Source organism: Botrytis cinerea, chromosome 8 (genome assembly GCF_000143535.2).
Source record: "Botrytis cinerea B05.10 chromosome 8, complete sequence".
Lineage (NCBI taxonomy): Eukaryota > Fungi > Ascomycota > Leotiomycetes > Helotiales > Sclerotiniaceae > Botrytis > Botrytis cinerea.
The window spans coordinates 223,108-241,123 of NC_037317.1; the positions used below are offsets into that span (position 1 = coordinate 223,108).

Genomic DNA, 18,016 nt, shown 5'->3' on the forward strand with positions numbered 1-18,016 from the left:
ATTCATAAGGCGAGCTTTGAATCCCCACGTTCTCTGGACACGTATGTATCATATGTGAAGAGCATTTGCAATAGACGGTACCTAGTAGCTGGGTAGTTTGGGTTGATCTTCCCCCCTTTGTCAATGATTCCCTCGGATCAGTGCCGTTGATCAAATACCAGCCCTTAGTTATCGTTTCCAAATTCTGGACCAACTGATCCCTTGACATTTTATATTAAACTATGTCGCCATGATATTGAAATACAAGAGCTTTAACTGGTTGGCTGACGAAGCTGCCATCTTGGTCACTAAAGCTACCTATAATAAATTTGGCGCGTCGCGACTTTTCCACTTTAGCACGCGTTCCCCCAATTCAATCTGTGCGTGTGTGCATAGCAGTGAACAACATCCTACCTTATTAACATTGGAATACAATCTTGAAATAACGACAAAATGATACGTCAAGACCCCAACCGGTTCTCCAAGAAACAAAAGCCAGACTATAGGAAAACTCCATTTGCAGAAAAGCCCGCCTACAAAGATCTCAACTACCCGCACCGTCTGAATTTCTACACAATACCTCCTACTGCTGATATCACTCTGGAACAATTTGAGCAATGGGCTATTGATCGCCTGCGAGGTACTCCAACAACTTAATCATACCTGCGAATGTATAATAACATAATGAATAGTCCTCGCGGAACTCGAAGCATGTTCATTCAGAAACAGAACGCCTGCCGAGACAGCAGCCCATATGAAGCCCCTTCTCGATAAATATTTACCACTTTCTGCTTCTTCATCTGGCTCTAGCGCACTACAGTCCGAGAGACAGAAGGATCATTATAGTCATTTTATCCTGCGGCTCGCTTTTGCTTCTACGGAAGACTTACGAAGACGATTTTCTCGAGTGGAGTCTATGTTGTTCCGTTTGCGGTTCCAAGCAGACGATCTTAGAGAACGGCAATCATTTGTAGAGGGCCTCAACCTAGATTGGGAGACGGTGAGTGAGGACGAGAAAAGAGATTATTGGGAACAATTGAAGGGTGCAGCCGGCAGGGATAAGTTGATAATTGAAGAAGAGAGTTGGTTCAAAGTAGACTGGGAGAGAGTCCCGGAATTGGTAGAGAGTCGGAGAGTATTCTTGAAGGGTGGAAAGGCGTACGTTCATTCCAGGGAACAATTATCGATGGTAGTTGCGGAATTTACAAGTAGGCTGGATAAAGCTTTGGAGGTTTGTTTGATTTTTATTTTAACTCCCTCTTGCGAATTATTCTAATTGCTCACTCAGATCACATCTCGTGCACTTCCTCGGCTCGATGAAGATGATCGACTAACACCAATTCTTACACATCTTTCTCAAAACTTCACCACACCGGATGCAAATTACTCCAACTCAGCAACTACAGTCGATGGAGCTGACATTTCCGCTCGTAATGTCGACGCACTCTCCTCTTCATTCCCTCTCTGCATGCAAAACCTCCATAAATCCCTCCGCAGAGATGCCCATCTCAAACATTACGGTCGTCTGCAATACACGCTATTCCTCAAAGGTATCGGCTTGAACCTGGAAGAATGTCTTGTATTTTGGCGTTCCTCCTTCAGTAAAATTACAGATGACGTCTTCAATAAAGAATACAGATACAATGTTCGTCACGCTTATGGTGACGTGGGAGGAGATTCGAATCGCAGAGGCAATGGATATTCTCCATTTAGTTGTCAAAAGATATTGACAGAGCATCCTCCAGGGCCAGGAGAATCACACGGTTGTCCTTATAGACATTTCAGTGTGGATAACCTAACTTCGTTATTGCGTGCCGTAGGCGTGAACGACCATGAGGTTTTAAGGGGGGTGAAAGAAGATAAAGAGAAGCAGAAGTTTCATCTTGCTTGTAACAGGTATGTAACGCAGGAAACCTCCTTCGACAGCTGCTAACAGATAATGTCCAGAGTCTTCGAGTACGCACATAAACAGGAGATTAAGAAAGTCAAAGATGATGGCACATGGGGTGCAGCACAATTAGAAACCATTGTACACCCCAATGAGTACTTCAAACGAAGTTATCTACTGAAAAATATGGGCAAAGCCCCTACTGCAGGGGAGGATGTCAAAATGGATGATTAAGTAATGTATGAATTATATATGACATAGGTTAGTACTGGCGTTACTGGTTAGGAGCAGAGAGTGTATTTTACGTTCTGTATGACAAGATACCATAATCAAGACTGAATGTCTTCTTTTTTAGTGAGGCAAGCACATGCATGCATCAAGAGTATAATATACCTCCACTCTGATCACACTTCGCTCTTCTGAGCCTTCTCATTCACTTGACACTCGTCTATTCCTTTTGGACGCACAGTGGCCGCACAAATTTCTAGACGATAACTTCATCTCTGCTACTATTTTCTGATACTTTCTTCAACCTTCTTAGTCAACCAGACACTGACTTGCTCCGATAGCTTTAAGGAATGACCAAGGAATCAATCTTTCACCTTGCTGATTTCTAGACAGTGCGTATTCTGAATATTTAGTGAACATTACATTTGGTCAAGGATTCAAGCCTCAAAGTCGGTCATCTCTTGCCATTCACTCTATGTAAGTACCCCACTCCCCATTGCGATTTATATCGAACAGCAACTGGCAACTTTGTGCCAACACCCTGTCGGGCACTCACTAACACACAAAGATTTGACCAACAAACATTCAGCCATTATCCATCTATCCAAATCTCGAAATCAAAGGGCCTCGCCTTTCCAATTACCTGAATAATTACAAGAAAAAATGGCTGCCAGTTTACACACGGGGTCTGCTATCAACCCAGAGGAATTCACACCCTCAAAGGTTCCAATGCTAGCCTTTGGTTTTGGCTTAGGTGCAATCATGGGATTTGTCGCTTGGTACATCATGTATTTCTACATGCTTAATCTTGTATTCCCTCGAATTGATGGAGTACAGGCTCAGAGGATTCTCCAGAGAGATCGTAGGAACTCCGGAGTCAATGATTAGGGACGAGATCTGTTGACGTGGGTGGTTTGGGGCACTGGAGAGTGTGAGAGTACCATCGCGCAATGAGGTATATCTTTCAACGGCGAGGGTGGAGTAACATCGGACTTCAGACTTGAGGGGAAGCTGCGGGCTGAGCTGGGTCAGGTTGACTCTTCTTGGAAATTATATGCACCATAGTATACTCAGCTTCCAACAATTCTGAGTTCCAGCACCAAAGTACAACGACAATCAATACATCAACGCAATAGATAATACTCGCCGTGAAAAATACCTCTACGCTTTATGGGATTTTTCCGGTAGCTGCTGAGAGAAGAATAGTGTTGCTTGGAGCCAGAAGCTGACGAGGTTCCTTCCCCAATAAGTACGGATAATAATCAACCCTCCATCATACGGCTTTCATCAACTAATTTTATCATCCAACAGATTATGGAAAACATTTTGTATCTACTACCTGTAACGAATGCGGATTTCACACATTCCTATTTCGGCGGCTAATCTCGTGAGGCGTAGTGTGCTAGATTAACTAAATCCATTTATTAATTGCAAACGTCCATTGATCGTTCCACTTATGCTGCCATGATAAAATGTTTTGGTTTCATATTTAGTTTTGAAAATGTAAATACACAAAGAATTCTCATGTTTATTTTCCCAGTGCGAATCGTCAAGTGCAATTCTGCCCCCGAATAGCCGAAAACGGCAATTTCCATATCATTTCCCAATTAGGCCTTTCGTACACGATTTCCCAACTTCCTTCTTTATTCACTTACTTCCAATAAATAACACACGATACTTTTATTATTTTATTTACGTTATCTTTGCATCTTTAGATGATGGCGAGAACATACGATTTACACGGGCCAAGAAATAAGAATATGTTAAATCTCCACCATCTTAACCCAGCGACTGTCGTGTGTGGATTGTTTCTGGGAGTTATGTTGGCGCTGATTGTTTTCATTGTTACATTTAGGGTGGCAGTGGATCATGTGCGGGAATTGGAAGGGCCTGGTATTGTTTAAGAAGGATGAGGGCAAAGGTCGACAAAGCTGCTTATAGGCTGGAGATGTGTATGAGAGATTCAGCTAGGCGTGAACAAATACAGAGAGTATGAAACGTCTACATTGGAAGACTCTGCATGGATCTACTACCAGGCTTCTGGAACTCAAGGTAGAAACAAGATCCAGAAGTACCATAAGTCTAGGTATGAAAATCTAGAGTTGTAAGCATGATATTCAAGATGGTCCAGATCATTTCTTTGGATAGATACTGATGGTAACATTGATAGGTATATCTAGAACGCACAGCTTTCATGGAGATATTCAGATTCACCGCAATAGTAGCAGCAACGTACAATCACAGCCTGTTATTAATCTTAATTGGCTTTTTATCCATCATATTCACTTTTGGAGAGAGATTAGTACAGATGGCAGATTGCAAGGCTGTTTCATAGTTGTCATGACCGTATCAACAATTTCCTTCGCTATTATACTCTGCAATTCCTATTTATATTCCTTCAACAAGTTTACAACTTTTCTATCTACACAATTCTCAACGTTTGTACGTATCTGTCTCTCTGTTTCCCCTTACTACGACTAATTATCACCAGTCAGATTACCCTGTTTTGCGATCTAGTTTCGTAGAAGAAGAAGATGTCATAATCGAAGCTCGAAGACTTTGAGGGACAGAAGACGAGTCACTGACACTTGCTCTTTTCGCGTTATCGTCGTGGTCGCGCAAACTCCTTCGATTACAGCCTCGATCTAGACTCGAAGATATTCCCAAGATACACGTCCAAATGTATCAAGATCCAAGAGCTATCAGCAACAATATAACATCATTTAGAGGCACAATCAACATAGGCAAAGATATTAAAACTCCGAAAAAATGTCTCCTCTTCCAACATTTGAGCATTCTGGAGGTGTCAGTGTTAGCGAACGGACTGTCGACAAGACTGCAGCAATTGTTATGTTCATTACCGGGATGTTATTAGGACTGTCCTTCTTTGTCGCTACACTGCGACTGTTCGATGAAGTCATCCGACCAAGATACTTCCCATCACTCCCAAGCTTTCGCGGTTCGACAGAAAGAGTTACCAGGAGCTCAGGTGGCACACGTATCACGCCGATAGAGAGATTTAGAGGAATGGTTTAGGTGCGGATTAGATGGATTATACGTTGGCGCTGTATGGGTGAATCTGAGATGGTTAATTTGGAAAACATCGATTCTGTTGACAGAAATTATGAGTGGCGCGACTGGTTCAAAATTTAGGGATTATTTATGTGGTCATATATATCTCCTCTACATATTTCAAAATTAGCCGATGTAAATGAAGAGCCTCGGTCTCATATTTTGGTCTATACCATGTCTTTTTGTCCGTTTAACTTATTGAATATTTTTCCAATGTCTTTGTTGCGCATCTTTGTTGTTCATGGCTCGCGATTGATATAAAGAAAACAGGCGAGATACTGAATTAAATATGTTTTTATTCATTTTCGATCGCTATCTTCATATTTCAATTGAAATACTTTCTGTTACTAATCATGGCAGCGCGAGAAACACCCTTTGCAGAGAAATATGGACATCCTCAAGGTCCAGGTCACGACCTACTCAAAGAGTGGCTCCCCTTGAAGAAAAGCGGATTGACACCAGCCTCACCAAGTGTAGTCGATTGGAAAAAGTTAATTTCAGTAAACAGTCATAAGGCATTAGAAGATTACCAGAGAACGAGATTTTTTGGTATGAGTTTAATTCGTTCATGGAGTAGCCACAGCTAACTTGTCATAGGGTTTACCGCTCGTGAATTAGAACAAATTGGAGCACTGGCAGATGCCAGGCCAGGTAAATGGGATTCCAATTCGACCACTGAACAGGCCGACCTTGACACCGTTCCATTACACCCTATCTTTGAAAGGCGGCACTGGGAAAGGGAAGGTGTAGTTCCATTGCATTTTCCCAAACATCCATATGGAGATGGCAACAAATTCTGGGAGGTAAGTGCGGGACTTTCAGATTGTAGTAATTGGATTTACTAGTGGGATTAGATTAAAGGCAATGACGATATATGGGAGGCATTACAACCCGCTCTTAAGATTGCCACTCTTGTGCTATCAAACATTGCTACTTGGCAGTGGTAACACTCTCGATTCTAACTATTTTCATGTCGCTTTGCTGACAGAAAAAGGTTCGATGCACTACTCAATGGCATATACGAGAAAATACCTGAAGATGAATTACCTGCCGAGATCAAAAAGTTAGATCGTTGGCGTTTTTACCCTTCAAAATCGTTCAATCATCAGGAGCGAACAACTGCGTTCAATGAAGTATTAGATCAAATAGTAGGCTCAATAAGTTGGGGCTTTGGAGTAGGACAAGTCTCCTTAGAATGTTTTCCCAATAATGGGTACGTAAACGGATCATAAATTTTGGTTTCTCTCACACGTAGCTCTGTATCCCAATCTCAAGTCTCTTTCTTTACTTACCTCAAAGAAATCCGATGCAATTCCTGCTTTAACTTCCATATCTTCTTTTCCCCGGAATTTTCTTACACAGGGGATACTGACTCCTCTGGCTTCAATAGGAGATATACGAACGGCATAACGATTGGTCCTAGAAACTCACTATTGAATACTGAGGGAACTTCTTTCATTTTAATTGCTCATGATTTTGTGGAGCCGCTGTTTAATCCAAACTTGCTGCCGGAAGATAGAGCCCTAAACAACTTTCAAATAGTCTCTGTAGTATTACACGAACTCACAGTTCGTGACTCTTCGCCATTCAAATTGAAACAATGACATTACTGACTCAAAAAGCATTCAATGGTTACCTATTTATCGGGGAAACTGAGAGATACAACAGATACGAGATTTGATGATGAACCTTATTTCATGGACGAGGCAATTGCTGAGACGTGAGCATTCAAATGAACTCACTTACTGAATCCAACTAACGTAGATATCTCAAGTGGATTTTCCATGCAGGCATCCGTATGTTACAACAAGACTTGATATATTTGATACTGATATCGTTCAGGTATTTGGAGGAATCGACATACCACTAGTCAGCGGTCTTGATCTCCCGGGAAAGTCCTGTGGGGGAATGTTCCAGTAAGTGATCATTATGTCTTGCATTTGGCTAATAATACTCACTCGAAATTTAGATTCAATTTCCCCAGTGTGTGGTTTGGTGGAGTCTCAGGAGGTGCTGTGCTTTCTCCATCAAAGAATCAAACATTGTGGGATATTAGAGCAGCATATCCAGTACCTGTAGAATGGTTCATGGGCCTACATGATCAAAATTTCTGGAATTTTTACTTACGAGCGTACGTACCATGAACATATCACACAACAGACTTTCAGAGCCATGATCTAAATCATTCATTACAGTTTCGGTCCTAAGGCTACACACATGGGTCCGAAGATTGTTGGGCAATGGAATCGTAGAAGCGACCAAATATATGTAACAGCTCCTAAAGGCATTGAGAACACCACTCCTATCGATGTGTCATCACCAGCACCAGAATCCGAGATGATATCAGTTCATATAGAAAATAAACGTCGGAGAATAGTTAAAAGGATCATGGAGAGGGCTCAGAATATTAATCCAAAGCAACCAGGACATTATTTCTACTCGCCACGAGTAGCCATGGAAGATAAAGCCCGATACTCAGGCCAAGTTGTGAGCATACTTTGTTCTTTAATTTTGCATCTTCTTAACTCAAGAATGCTGGCATGATATATACTTTTTCTCTTGTTACTTCACAAGCAAGTTTGTTCATTGAGGATTATCCCTCATTTTATTACAAAGACAGTTACTGACTCGCTATTATTCTAGTGTCCAAGATACGATGAGATCAAGCAGTATTTTGAGGATAACAAAACTGCTTTGGGACTAGGAGCTATGAAATTTACCATCCCTTCGCCTTTATTACGAAGTTATGTTGTGCGCAATGGTGGAATCGACCTCACAAATCCAGAATGGACCAACTTTTTTGTAGTAGCAAATGGTCACAAGGAAATGTTCACGTAAGAATCCCTCCTATCCATTTGAGGAATTTTTGGAAGGGCACGATATACTTATAGATGAACAGATACAGTCACGCCGGACATGGAATGATTGGCTTACTCAAAGATGGTTGGAAGAGACCAGAAATTCCAATAGGACCTACACGCCAACCATCGCTGGTACGTCGAGTATCAAACAAATTCCAACCTTCTGCTTCAACGTCAAAGCGTCGTCAACCGAAGCAACCAGGCGAAATATTAGCGAAAGTATTCGCAACTCTCTGCTCTGCTACACTTAAAAATATCGATCCACTAGAATCAACATTAGATTACTGCAAGATCAGCTTTTGGAAAGGGTGTAATGTTGCTTGGGAGTTAAATAGGGACTATCTCGAGAGACAGGGTTATGGGGTTCCGGATATGCCAAATGGATTTCCAGAGGATCTGAAAGATCTTGATAGGTGCATATATTGGTCTGAATTGTTTGATAATGAGGCTCCAAAAGGAATGATTAGAAGAATGAGGTTCGAGGCACCTCCGGTTCTAAATCCAGAAGTGCGTGGCAGGAAAAATATACTGAAAAAGTGTGTTTTTCAAAGTCAGGTTGCCCGATGAAAAGATTGCGATGTGGGATTTATCTGTTAGCCTCTTTATCTATTAGTTTCCTTGTCTTTCGCTTTTCATTAGTATCGACTGTCGGTCTTTATAAGATTTAGGAATCAACTGTAGTGAAATAGCCGCTCCTAGGTTATTGTGTTCACAACATATTACTACGGAAGAGACCGATGCGTTAATCTGCACATCATATAGTATGAGGTGTTTGGTGAACAACGGCAGCCTAGGTAAGGTAAATCCATAATCCGGTTTTGTAAAAATTAGTCGCGAGTACATACTATGTAGTTTGCAGTAATTTCATAATCAAAAGAGTATGTTTACGAATGCAGCGACGATTTGTGAACTCTAGGTTGGTTTTACGACTATCGTGTTTCCCGGTTCTGGTAATAGACTCATGTTTCTGCGGCCTATCTCTCAAATTTCAAGCAAGTAGCCTTGCTGAGTTCATTTTTAATGTTATTTTTACTTGCTTTTACCTTAAAAACTCCCTTATCCCCTCTCTATAGTCACATCCTGACTCTCTCAAATTTATGACCTCCAAGATGCTCCAAGAAAGCGGCCATCCTCCTTGCAAACCTGCTCTATCCTTTTCCAAACCATACACATAACATTCTTATCTTCCATTGTCAAATACTTCCGATAGGTGCTTATACTGATAACTTTTGAAAGTAAATACAGCTCTACACTGTTTCATTTCCAACAACCTCCTTGCTATCAACCATTCTGATCAATCCTTTCGCCCATAAAGCAGGTATAGCCTTCTCATTCGTCCACTCCGTGCACTTCCAGAACTTTGGTACTTCCTCCTGATATCTGTACGGCGTTCCATCTACCTTACACGCTTCCATCTTCATGCTCCTCGGATTAAACCATCTTTGTCTTGGAGGCGGTGGAATACTCTTCAGGACTCTTGTTACTTCCTCCAAATCAGACACAGCAATTTCGCCCAAAGGTGTTCTTTTATAGAATGAATCGAAAGACTCTGGTGGCGGTGAAGGAAAGTTAAAATAACACATTCCGCTAACTGAGACAATATCTCCGTTGACTTCATAGATTGTACCAGAGCCATCTGGGGAGGTTTCAATAAAGATATTGGTGTGGTAGCGTATAATTTGAGGCATGAGAGGGTCTTGTATTGCTAGATGCCACTGGACTTTGTAGATTTTGTGGGTTGGAAAAGACATCTTTCTGTGCTGATATCGAGCAGGTATTATAGAGTTGTCGTCCCGAATCTGTGGGGAGAGATCTGGAAATCCATTTATTGGCTAATCCTGATGCATATGGGACTGAGGCTGATTTCCTGTACGTATACCTGGTCACGCAGTATGTTGGGAAAGTAGCGCTAGCTCAAGGACTTAAGACACTAGTCATTCAGGTTATCACGAAGGGTTATATCTTCAATCCATATTCGAGCAAAGGTAAAAGCAATAGAAACATGAAGGCTACAATAACTAAGCACAACAGCGCAGCTATAGTGAAGAATCGACGAATCGAATCATGTTCATATCTCTGTCGCGGAGGGGTAACAGTAACTGTCTCAATCAACAGAGTGCGTTCGTTACTCTGCATCTTTTCATCGAGGGGTTCTTATCAGATTCTATCGAAGCTGGAGTCATCTAGACGATGAAGTTCATCCGAGAGAGTTTGACTAGATGGGATCAAATTCGAGTCTCGGATGAGTTATGGCATGAGCGACAGATATATACGTCTATCGAGAATTTCGTCTCATTATCATGTCATCGCCGACGTCGACTTCTTATTATTCGCAGCGGGGTGTTAATAACGCGCTAAACACACTCCTGCGGCCGCAATTCCGAAAATGCGGGGAGATTGCGACAGCTCTACAACAATCAATCAATTTCACAACTCCAATATTGCTTATGTTTCGAACAATTGTCCCTTATCCTTTTATAAAATGTCTCTTAAATTAGCCCGTCTTCCAAGACGACCTTTTATAAGTCTGCGAAATTCCACATCAAAACGTTTCGAAACAACAGTAACGCACCAACCAGATGCCACTTCAGATTCACGATGGCTGGGTACGATCAAAGCTAGGATTGGAAAATGTATAATGTTTGGAATGAGCCGGGAACAAGCACGAGATGCAGGGAAAATACTCGAGGTACTGGGGCGAGATTGGAGGGAATTGTTAGCTGGAAGACATGGATATCTGGTGGATAAAAAGAGAGCTGGTCTAAGTCGACATAAGGTTGTCTGGGGGGAGATGGACTGTATGGTATATTCCCCTTCCAGGTAGAAGGATTGGAGATTTGTACCTTTCTGGATACAAGTTGAAGTAATTCAGGTAGCTAATTTTAATGCACTACAGAAACATGTTAATAATGTCATGTACGTACGATATGCAGAGAGTGCAAGAGTAAACTGGGCTCAAAATTATGCTGTTCATATCGATCCCCAGAACCAAGAAAAATGGAGGCGAATGTGTACGCCAGAGGGCTATGGAATGATAATGAAAAGCATGAAGACGACCTATCTTTTTGTAAGTCCTTTTTCGTGATCCATTTCCCTATCAAATGGTTCGTATATCGTTACACTCTTACTAACAAATATTAGCCTATGACATGGCCAGATCACATTTCCGTCTATCACAAACTCGCTCATAAACCCCAAAGTAAAGATGAATTCTCTTTCAAATTGGATGTGTTAATCGTATCGGAATTACATCAGCGAGCAGCTGCAAGATGCGAGGAAGATATTGTAACATATGATTATATAAAAGGGAAGAGAGAGGGCTTACAACCATGGCTTTTGGATGCGTTTGCGAAGACTTGGGAAGAGCAAAATGCGGCGATGAATAATGCACTGAGAAAGATCAAGGATATAGAAGAGAAGGTTAGGAAGCTAGAGGTTGATACCTGGGACAGGGCAGATGCGGTAGAGGATATGGGAACACCGAAGAAGACTTGAGAGGCGAGATCAAGGCACGGAAAGTGATTGGTGTCGATAATTCAGCACATCTATAAGAGCGAAAGCCAGCTCTAGCTACGAGGCGTGACGAGATGTCGACCAGAATTAACATAGCTGGCTCACCAGGTGCTGACTCGGCAGCAGAACGAGAAGTCATCCGCATCTGTAGATTTGTATATTGGAGTGCGGCTTATACTGGGAGATTGGTATTGTATAAAATGACAATGATGAATGATAGACGGACAATGATGAATAGTAGAAGGATATATAATTTCGTATAATAATCTTTTGAACGACAAAACACGTGTCCCAGGTATCCCAGTTCAAAATGCCAACAACGTTTCCGGAGATTCATCTTATATCTGTTCATATTCCAATTCGAGACAGAACCAAACCCAATCACGATCTCTTCTCTTCCTTACTTTTATTGAAATGAGAATCCCAAAACTCCTCAATGAGCACCTCCCCATATTCGCACCACCCAATCTGCACATCTCCCCTCTTCCTCCCTGGACACGCATAATGAAAATCATTCACCTTCCCCCACGCTCCCGGTCCCAGATCCTCGCTTAACCAATATCCCCAGTCTGTCCCAGTCTTCGTCTTTCTCTCTACTAAATACCACACCTTCCCATCTTCCTCTTCTCTAGAATCCCATACTGCTTCTATGCGTCCCAAGCTCCCTTCTTTTCCCCCTAGATTATCTGGCCAGAATGTATTGGCAAGAAAACCTTTTAACCATCGCAATACGATATCAAGATAAACAAGCCATGTTATCGGTGATTTCATTGCAGTCCGTCCCCACCATGATATATTCTTCGTGTGGAGTTTTTCTTCTACGTCTCCCATTTCATAAATGTCTCCGGGGATACCAGTCGGACCGGGAAGTTTATGCCAGGCCATGGATGTATACCATCCATACATTGGCTTTTCTTTCTCCTTCCCGTCTCCTTTTATCGACTCAGGATCCGGATCAGGCCGCCAGTAGAATTCATAGTTCATTGATATCTCACTCATGCGCAATTCAGCACTTTCTCTACTACCGGGTTTCCATCTAAGATCTGTGAGCTCGGTAGAGGTAAGAGAAGTGATATCGACGAGAGGTCCGAGTTTACGACTCTTTGCCCTGTTTAGAAAGCGTCTGAATACTCGCTGAGTGCTGTATTGATGTCAGTATAAAGCAAAATACACATCCTCTCATCTCCATTTCCACTTCGAATTTTCATCAAGAACAAACTCACCCTCTCCCATAGTTCTCCCAATACCCAATAACCTGCAACGGCGCACTCACCATCAAGCCCGGCACCACCAAACCTAACAATCCCTTGTGCCAAAATTTCACATGTTTGCTCGTTATAAATAGAAACGTGTCCGGCGTCACCACGCCCTTTAATTCGTGGTAGTATCGCACGATGCTATTTCTATATCCCAGTCCCTGCATGAAGAGTTCTTCGACCTTGCTCAACCCGCGCGGAAAATAGAATGCTATGGCGGTATCGGGGAGTGCAAAATTTTCTCCTGGATTGTGTGTGTTAGCTCTTGTAGATTAATATACCATGAATAACACATGAATCCAGCTTTTAACTGAACAAGCCCCCTAAAATACCGAAAAGTTACTTTCAAGGAAACGCTTACTCAAAGTGTCCACCCAACATTGAAACATGATCAATTGGCACAATCCCTTCAATTCCTTCCCACCATACTCTCCATCCAATTTCCATTCCTCTCTGCCCTCCCCCCTCCCATCCATCTTTCCAATCCCAACACAGACCGCCTTAGAAACCATCAAACACCCCAACGGTAAAATCTCACTCCGTATAAAACGCACCTGCTCGGCATACAACTCCGATGCCTTCCACAAGCTCTTCAGTCTGTACCATACTGCAACCATCTCGCGCATACGTTGCAGATCCGCGCTCGAGATACAGGGGCGTCGAAGTCGATTTTGGCCAGCGGGTTCCGGCATTTTGAGCAACGAATCAGAAGTCCCCTTGCGTGTCAAAACCAAGTCGCAAATTCACAAGATCGGACAGGTATCAAACTATAGTATGAGCCTAGATACCTAGGTTTTGCAAAGTTCTAATGCGCTCACGTTTGTAGACAAAGCGGAATCCAAGAACAAATAACCCAATGCAGATTGTTCCAAATCATGCATATGTGTACATCGCACTTCTTTGTCAATTTCTTTTTTGAAAAGGTCATGAAAGACCGAACATTGGGCACGCACAAGGAAATAGATGAAAGCAGAAACGAACAATTGAAACGACGGATACCTACCTAGTAGATCATCTGCAAAGTACAAAATATGCTCGAGTTCCAGGTGAAGACTATCAGTAAACTGATTGATGGTGACAGCACCAAAGAAACAGAGTGATTATTCAAAACCCTTGAGTGACTATGTGTCATATAAACATCGATAGCATATTTATGCTATATTGTAGTAATACTGTATCAACATCACTCACTTACAATAAGATCTTGTTCGATATCGAAATACGTATGTATGTCATCACTCACCAAATCAATCAAAGTAGTGGAAATGGATTTGAAAAGGGGCAAAACAAGTTTATCATGTTGTTCTATACACTAACATGCATCTTGTTTTGCTTGCATATATCTCATCTCATCTCAAATCACCCTCGCATACCCATATTCACCATTTCACATCCCTCACGCTTTGCCCGGCCAGATCTCATCCTCGACACGGTCGCACCATCCACCTCTCAAACCTAATCATTACATGAAAACAAAACCCGATAAGAAGACCGCAAAAAGAGAGTGTGAAAAAATTCGGTTCGAAAATGCATACAACGCTCCACGCCTGCCAGTAGCCTGCCAAACCACCAATTTCCAAGCCCATGGAATAAACACAAGAAAGAAAAATAAACTCCTCCCCTTTCCGTTCATTGAAATCCATCCTTCTAGCCATCGAGCTTAGAAGTTGGAGCCTATGCTTTTGCTCCATGTATATTCTAATCTCTTCGTCGATCATGGTGACTCGACGGACCGAAATCAGGTGGATCTTGATGGGGTTTCTTGGTTTTTGGCATCTTGACATTGAATCGGGCTAAGAGTGCTAGATGATCACTAGGGAAATGGTAGTGTGGTAAACCGGGCACTGTTCTCATGTACTCTTCATCTACAGGTCCCAACAAATCGGTATTTTCGAGAGCGTTAGTCGAGTACCAAATATGATCAATGTGATCAGTGAAGCCGGGTGTGTAATTGGTCCATGTCAATTCTTGTGGACCATCAGCTAAGTTGGAATAGGCGGATCGAAGGGAGAAGGGGTGTTCAATTCCATCTCTCGTGAAATTTCCATATTGATAGTTGCCCAGGTCTGGATGATCTGGGGCAACTCTTCCGGTAGCTAACAACTCGTACACACTAGAATCTGAAGTGGAATTTAAATCACCACAAACAATAAGCGGTATTTGGGTCTTGTTCGTATATTCCATGGATGGGGCAGGTTCTGGAGCAACTTCCACAGGAGTATCAGGATCTGAATCGTCTGCAATGGTGTACGCCTTTTTATCTTTGCATGCTGGGAATCGTTGATATTTGTCAGCAAATTTGCTGATGCTCTCCATTAGAATTGCGATCTGGATTAGTTTAACATCAGCATACGCTGGGTCCCAGAATATGTGTGCATTGGCAACAATAACGCGTGATCCAGTGAGGCGGTTCTCGAAGAAAGCCAACACTGCGATGTGATCCCTAGGCATGACTCGATTGAAAATGTCATGTTGATTTTTCATATCCGGTCTGTTGATTGCGATGTTTGCAAAATCGATAAGTTGCTTATCGAGAAGAATGAATTTGTTATTCTTATAGAAGGTTGCACAGCCATCGACAGCCTTTGCAGCTGACTCTGACATAGTTTTTGCTCGTGACTTTGGCCACCATACACCTTTATAGTCTTTGTATGCAAGTTTCACACTAAAAAATTCGCGGAAGTTTTCAGCATCCACTTCTTGGAGACATACAAAGTCTGCATCTCGTTCTTCGATTTCGCATAGTATCTCGTGCCTTCGATGCTCCCAATCTAATGCTTTAGATGGAACATAACCATATTGGCCAGGACCCACATAGTTATCACATAGAATGTTATAAGAGAAAACAGTAAACCGCTCGATATCAGGGGCAACCGTTGTACCATTCAGTAGATCAATCATTTCTCTAGGGGCGGGAGGAGGAGGTACTTGAACGGATTAGTCACGAGACAGGAATTGTAGGCTTATGGACTTACTTGGGGCTTCTTCTTTAAGAGTATGAATAAGAGCTTTAGTCCCCTTCTCCATGATTTCACTTTTAATGGCAGGATCCATTTGCTTATTGCCTTCAATGCCTAACATCTCGAGTTGATAGAGTGATCCAAATGATTGTGGTAATGACGTAAGTTGATTATCGAACAGTAGTAAATTCTTCAGATACACACACATGCCTAATTCGGGGGGTAGAGTCTGCAATGCATTGTTTGAGGCATCAAGATGACGAAGGTGTCGCAATTGGCCAATGGCTGAAGGTATAGATGTGAGGGCATTGGATGCCACGTATAACTCTTGCAGGAAAGTATAGTGGAATACTTCAACTGACAATGCTCGTAGTCCAAGACCACTCATATCCATATTATGCCAATCTTGACGCTTAATAGTATCCGTGTTCGAAGGCCTGTTTCGACTCGCATTCTCTGATTCTTCCTCGGTTGATATCGTTGTGGCTTTGTCGACAGTATTTTCCCCTGCTTTAGATCTAGCAAAATAATGCGCACCACTCTGTTTTGCTTTCTTTCCTTCCGCATACAAATCCAATTGTTTCTGCCAGTGTTCATTCATTACCTGAGCCTGGGCACTATGTGCATTTGCCGTGTGTCCATTTTGTAGGTTTGGCGTGAAAGTGGAAGCCGAATTCTGCATGCCAACAGAGGGAAAGTTCGCATGATGGTTTACCCCGTTAGAATTGTGTGCATTATGGTCTTGTTGAATATTGGCATGGTGTTGATTGTGTTGAGACTGATGCGTAGGGAAGTGAGGATATGGCATCATGCTTGCCATAGCGCCTCGTCCTGCGCCATTGACACGGCCATGTTGTCCTTGTTGATGGTTAAACATATTGTAACCACCGGGAGCGGGAGATTGAGGATCGGGAGTTCGACTTGGGGAGGGAGTATTCGTGTTGAAGGCGGATCGAATGTTATTTGGAGGTGTCCCAGTGCGTATCAAATGTCTCGGATGGTGTGTAGGTTGATTGTAATAAAAGTTCCCAGCGTTCTGCTGTGGATATCTGTAACCATCTGCCATTAAAACCACCGCAGATAGATATCTAGCGGAGGCGTCGGCTCAGCTTTGTGAGCGCAGGCCGTTGAAGGAGATGGAATAAACCGAGAACCGGTTAAACTGGTGGTTTCGAAGCTGGAGATCGGTTTCTTCTTCGTTGGCACATAGGTCTCTCGAAAATATCTCCTGGAATATACCACGATATCAAAGTTACCAGTGGTGGGGTGCGCTCCTGTGCGCGAAGCAATCAATGTTGGAATCAGAACAATATGTATATTTTCAAAGATTCTGTACGGCGAATTGTGTGCGGTGCGTATTCGGAGTGTTTAATCGACCTATGGGCTTCTGCGAAAGATCTCGCAGATGTAAAGAGTGAATTATTCAAGTTGTAAGTGTCGGGTCTATTATCTTGTAACTGGTAAGTGGCTATCTTGAGATGTGAACACTGTTGAAAGGAAAAGAATTTGTCTTTTCTCTTGAGAAGCAGAAGAAATAGTACTACCTTTGAGTCAAGATGAAAACCTCCTCATACGTTAAACACTGCAAGGAAAAGGGGGTCTTATAGGATTGAATTCGCTGTATTGATGTTATCGTCAACTTCCTGCTTAAGATGTGGTTCACCCACTAAAGCTCCAACTAGGACTGAGCCGAACCTCAACATGGATGAGAGGTTAGCGTCAAAAAAGTGATATCACGTGAACCCCAAGCGAGTGACTCTTGGGCTTCAAAGTTCTCGATAGTATATAATTGTGAACTCTTGGACAAACTGAAACTTTGTGTTTTGACTTTGACGTTCACAGATGTTAATGAAATTACATGATCTCATCACTTCCTTAATACACTTCAAGTTATGTACAATGAGTTCTCTATGTCACTTGAAACATCTAGGTCTTGTTCTGGGTATGAACAGTGAGTACAACTAGATACGTACGTACTTGCCATGTATGACAGGATAGTACTTGGCTGTCTCTACCATCAATCAACTTTGCTCTTGGAACGTTTTCAGTCTGCTCTGTTTCATGTTCCAAATCCACTGGCATTATCCATTGACCTATAGGATGGGTGCTTGAAATCTATTTGAAACAAGTAAATACGTCCAATCTTTCATGCTTCCATCCAACCAGATGTTAATGAGGTAGCATCCGTTCTTATCCAAGACTAAAAATTGTGCTACATGGACTATGGAATACATTTCGTCCCACGTTATATATGCAAGA

The 18,016-nt window shown here is 42.3% G+C and overlaps 6 protein-coding genes across 11 annotated transcripts; 3 read left to right on the forward strand and 3 right to left on the reverse strand.

The window, feature by feature from the left end:
• The first annotated feature begins 335 nt into the window (after window positions 1-335).
• On the forward strand, window positions 336-3,560 carry Bcpri2. Of its 3 annotated transcripts, none has more exons than XM_024694323.1 (7): window positions 336-619; window positions 672-1,210; window positions 1,268-1,875; window positions 1,927-2,128; window positions 2,223-2,572; window positions 2,664-3,344; window positions 3,407-3,560. In XM_024694323.1, exons 1-4 carry the CDS (start codon window positions 433-435, stop codon window positions 2,099-2,101), a joined length of 1,509 nt encoding a protein of 502 aa, XP_024550113.1. In that variant the 5' UTR covers window positions 336-432; the 3' UTR covers window positions 2,102-2,128; window positions 2,223-2,572; window positions 2,664-3,344; window positions 3,407-3,560. The 3 variants fall into 3 exon arrangements, with proteins under 3 accessions (XP_024550113.1, XP_024550111.1, XP_024550112.1); XM_024694322.1 differs by having other exon boundaries at window positions 2,437-2,572; XM_024694324.1 differs by having other exon boundaries at window positions 1,927-2,572.
• Window positions 3,561-5,474: 1,914 nt separating this feature from the next.
• Window positions 5,475-8,870, forward strand: BCIN_08g00470 (hypothetical protein). The gene is made up of 12 exons (XM_024694325.1): window positions 5,475-5,716; window positions 5,765-5,970; window positions 6,022-6,110; window positions 6,162-6,380; window positions 6,558-6,735; window positions 6,790-6,887; window positions 6,942-6,963; window positions 7,010-7,083; window positions 7,137-7,298; window positions 7,363-7,654; window positions 7,811-8,001; window positions 8,067-8,870. Exons 1-12 carry the CDS (start codon window positions 5,521-5,523, stop codon window positions 8,593-8,595), a joined length of 2,256 nt encoding a protein of 751 aa, XP_024550114.1. The 5' UTR covers window positions 5,475-5,520; the 3' UTR covers window positions 8,596-8,870.
• Window positions 8,871-8,976: 106 nt separating this feature from the next.
• BCIN_08g00480 (hypothetical protein) lies at window positions 8,977-10,109 on the reverse strand. Its single transcript, XM_001552509.2, has one exon. It carries the CDS (start codon window positions 9,777-9,779, stop codon window positions 9,276-9,278), a length of 504 nt encoding a protein of 167 aa, XP_001552559.2. The 5' UTR covers window positions 9,780-10,109; the 3' UTR covers window positions 8,977-9,275.
• Window positions 10,110-10,471: 362 nt separating this feature from the next.
• BCIN_08g00490 (hypothetical protein) lies at window positions 10,472-11,821 on the forward strand. Its single transcript, XM_001552508.2, has 3 exons — window positions 10,472-10,831; window positions 10,925-11,095; window positions 11,170-11,821. Exons 1-3 carry the CDS (start codon window positions 10,511-10,513, stop codon window positions 11,521-11,523), a joined length of 846 nt encoding a protein of 281 aa, XP_001552558.2. The 5' UTR covers window positions 10,472-10,510; the 3' UTR covers window positions 11,524-11,821.
• A 33-nt stretch (window positions 11,822-11,854) lies between these two features.
• On the reverse strand, window positions 11,855-13,723 carry BCIN_08g00500 (hypothetical protein). Its single transcript, XM_024694326.1, has 3 exons — window positions 13,159-13,723; window positions 12,765-13,041; window positions 11,855-12,682 (listed from the first exon to the last, which is right to left on the reverse strand). The coding sequence occupies exons 1-3, from the start codon at window positions 13,487-13,489 to the stop codon at window positions 11,923-11,925; spliced, it is 1,368 nt and encodes a 455-aa protein (XP_024550115.1). The 5' UTR covers window positions 13,490-13,723; the 3' UTR covers window positions 11,855-11,922.
• Window positions 13,724-13,761: 38 nt separating this feature from the next.
• On the reverse strand, window positions 13,762-17,595 carry BCIN_08g00510 (hypothetical protein). 4 transcript variants are annotated; one of them, XM_024694327.1, is made up of 3 exons: window positions 17,302-17,595; window positions 15,773-17,200; window positions 13,762-15,724 (listed from the first exon to the last, which is right to left on the reverse strand). In XM_024694327.1, exons 2-3 carry the CDS (start codon window positions 16,821-16,823, stop codon window positions 14,496-14,498), a joined length of 2,280 nt encoding a protein of 759 aa, XP_024550116.1. In that variant the 5' UTR covers window positions 16,824-17,200; window positions 17,302-17,595; the 3' UTR covers window positions 13,762-14,495. The 4 variants fall into 4 exon arrangements, with proteins under 4 accessions (XP_024550116.1, XP_024550119.1, XP_024550117.1 ...); XM_024694328.1 differs by having other exon boundaries at window positions 15,773-17,207; XM_024694330.1 differs by having other exon boundaries at window positions 13,762-13,969; window positions 14,041-15,724; window positions 15,773-17,595.
• Window positions 17,596-18,016: the final 421 nt, after the last annotated feature.

Coding starts and splice junctions, on each gene's coding strand:
- Bcpri2 (XM_024694324.1), top strand. CDS start 433: ATGATACGTCAAGACCCCAACCGGTTCTCCAAGAAACAAAAGCCAGAC. Junction 1,211..1,267: donor GGCTGGATAAAGCTTTGGAG/GTTTGTTTGATT, acceptor TTGCTCACTCAG/ATCACATCTCGTGCACTTCC. Junction 1,876..1,926: donor TTTCATCTTGCTTGTAACAG/GTATGTAACGCA, acceptor GATAATGTCCAG/AGTCTTCGAGTACGCACATA.
- BCIN_08g00470 (XM_024694325.1), top strand. CDS start 5,521: ATGGCAGCGCGAGAAACACCCTTTGCAGAGAAATATGGACATCCTCAA. Junction 5,717..5,764: donor CCAGAGAACGAGATTTTTTG/GTATGAGTTTAA, acceptor AACTTGTCATAG/GGTTTACCGCTCGTGAATTA. Junction 6,736..6,789: donor TAGTATTACACGAACTCACA/GTTCGTGACTCT, acceptor TGACTCAAAAAG/CATTCAATGGTTACCTATTT.
- BCIN_08g00480 (XM_001552509.2), bottom strand. CDS start 9,779: ATGTCTTTTCCAACCCACAAAATCTACAAAGTCCAGTGGCATCTAGCA.
- BCIN_08g00490 (XM_001552508.2), top strand. CDS start 10,511: ATGTCTCTTAAATTAGCCCGTCTTCCAAGACGACCTTTTATAAGTCTG. Junction 10,832..10,924: donor GGGGGGAGATGGACTGTATG/GTATATTCCCCT, acceptor AATGCACTACAG/AAACATGTTAATAATGTCAT. Junction 11,096..11,169: donor TGAAGACGACCTATCTTTTT/GTAAGTCCTTTT, acceptor AACAAATATTAG/CCTATGACATGGCCAGATCA.
- BCIN_08g00500 (XM_024694326.1), bottom strand. CDS start 13,489: ATGCCGGAACCCGCTGGCCAAAATCGACTTCGACGCCCCTGTATCTCG. Junction 13,042..13,158: donor ATGTTGGGTGGACACTTTGA/GTAAGCGTTTCC, acceptor CACACAATCCAG/GAGAAAATTTTGCACTCCCC. Junction 12,683..12,764: donor TGGGAGAACTATGGGAGAGG/GTGAGTTTGTTC, acceptor ACATCAATACAG/CACTCAGCGAGTATTCAGAC.
- BCIN_08g00510 (XM_024694327.1), bottom strand. CDS start 16,823: ATGGCAGATGGTTACAGATATCCACAGCAGAACGCTGGGAACTTTTAT. Junction 15,725..15,772: donor TCTTAAAGAAGAAGCCCCAA/GTAAGTCCATAA, acceptor AATCCGTTCAAG/TACCTCCTCCTCCCGCCCCT.